At 52.2% G+C, this 1292-nt stretch overlaps 1 protein-coding gene across 1 annotated transcript; it reads right to left on the bottom strand.

The window, feature by feature from the left end:
• Nucleotides 1-265: 265 nt before the first annotated feature.
• Nucleotides 266-676, bottom strand: LOC139381352 (transmembrane protein 100-like). Its single transcript, XM_071124816.1, has one exon. The coding sequence runs from the start codon at nt 674-676 to the stop codon at nt 266-268; it is 411 nt and encodes a 136-aa protein (XP_070980917.1).
• Between the last annotated feature and the right edge of the window lie 616 nt (nt 677-1292).

Below are 1292 nucleotides of genomic sequence, written 5' to 3'. Positions count from 1 at the left end.
CCTCCCCACAGTGAAAAACAAAGTAAACCTCCTCAGAGACATGGGGGCTGGTAAAAAAGTAAAGAAGGAGGAGGTTATATTTCCAAACAAGAGAAAGAAGATATAGGAACTCTCAACCCTCTCCACCACCCTGAAATCTAGCATCTCGCTGAAGCATGTGGCAGGTTGATCGGTTTGGACCTCACAGATTTTCAACCTTTCCATCCATCCATCCTTTCATCTGTCTGTGTCTCTGTTCCATACATCTCTCTTCCTCCTCCAAACCTCACAAGGTGCCCTGTTCAGAGCAGAAGAACCCTCCCTCCTTCTTCTTCCTTCTCTTCAGTCTGTGGTCCCTCCAGCAGACTGCCGCCATCAACAGCATGACCATCCCAACCACCAGCAACACCATGGACACCACCTTGGTCTGGTGCAGGTCTGGCGTGTTATACATGAAGGTGACCCCTGTCCCCGCCACACCAATCACCAGGGAGATAACCCCAAATGGGAACACACAGCGGTACCAAGACTTCTCCGTGCCGCCAGTGGCCTGGGCTAGTCGTTCTAGTGTGGAGAGGGACTCTGGGGGTTGGACCAGGTCCCCTCTATGGGGAGATTCCGGAGGTATGCTGCTGCCACAGTCCAGGTCTGGTTGAAGCACCGGGGCCGGGGGTTGGCGTCCCGAGGAGCAGCCCATTTCAGAGCTGCGGTCCTAGGGAGAGGAGTGAGAGGGGTTCTTCTGGTGGATCTCTTCTTTCTGTTACTACAGGGGCTGCTGCGTTCTCTGTTGTTGTCGTCTGGAGACAGCTTGTGCCTGGAGCGTGAAAGACAGGGAGAAGAGATCAGGAGGGAGACACTGAGATATATGGAGAAAGACAGAGAGGCAGAAGGGAGACAGAGAGTGAAGGGGGAAATTGAGAAGTTATCCAGAGAAATAAAAAGAGATGGAGATGGGGAGTGAGACTGATGAAGTCAGACACAGAGAAAACAAAGAGACAAACAAAGACAGATTCAGACAGAAAGAGAAAGGGAGAGAGAGAAAGAGATATGAGCTCTGGCTTCGTATGCAGTCTCTCTGCAAGAGGATCCACTTACTCTGTCTCGATGTGTTTGGTGCGTGGTGTGGTGTGTGTTCTGCATTGCATCCGTCCGCCCTCCCAGTGGCGGCAGCACATTGTGTGTTGTGTTTCCACAGCCTTTGAGGTTTAAAGAGACAGAGAGGAGGAGGAGGGGCGAAGGAGAGGTGGTTGGTGTGACTCAGGAACCTGATTGGCTGCCCAAGCACAGTGACGTCAAAGACGAGGGATGCAGAG

Source organism: Oncorhynchus clarkii, chromosome 23 (assembly GCF_045791955.1).
Source record: "Oncorhynchus clarkii lewisi isolate Uvic-CL-2024 chromosome 23, UVic_Ocla_1.0, whole genome shotgun sequence".
Lineage (NCBI taxonomy): Eukaryota > Metazoa > Chordata > Actinopteri > Salmoniformes > Salmonidae > Oncorhynchus > Oncorhynchus clarkii.
Note: the sequence above shows the minus strand (reverse complement) of the source record. Positions and strands in the feature narration are given on the sequence as shown.

Excerpts from the sequence above, each read along its gene's own strand:
- LOC139381352 (XM_071124816.1), bottom strand. The coding sequence starts at position 676 with ATGGGCTGCTCCTCGGGACGCCAACCCCCGGCCCCGGTGCTTCAACCA.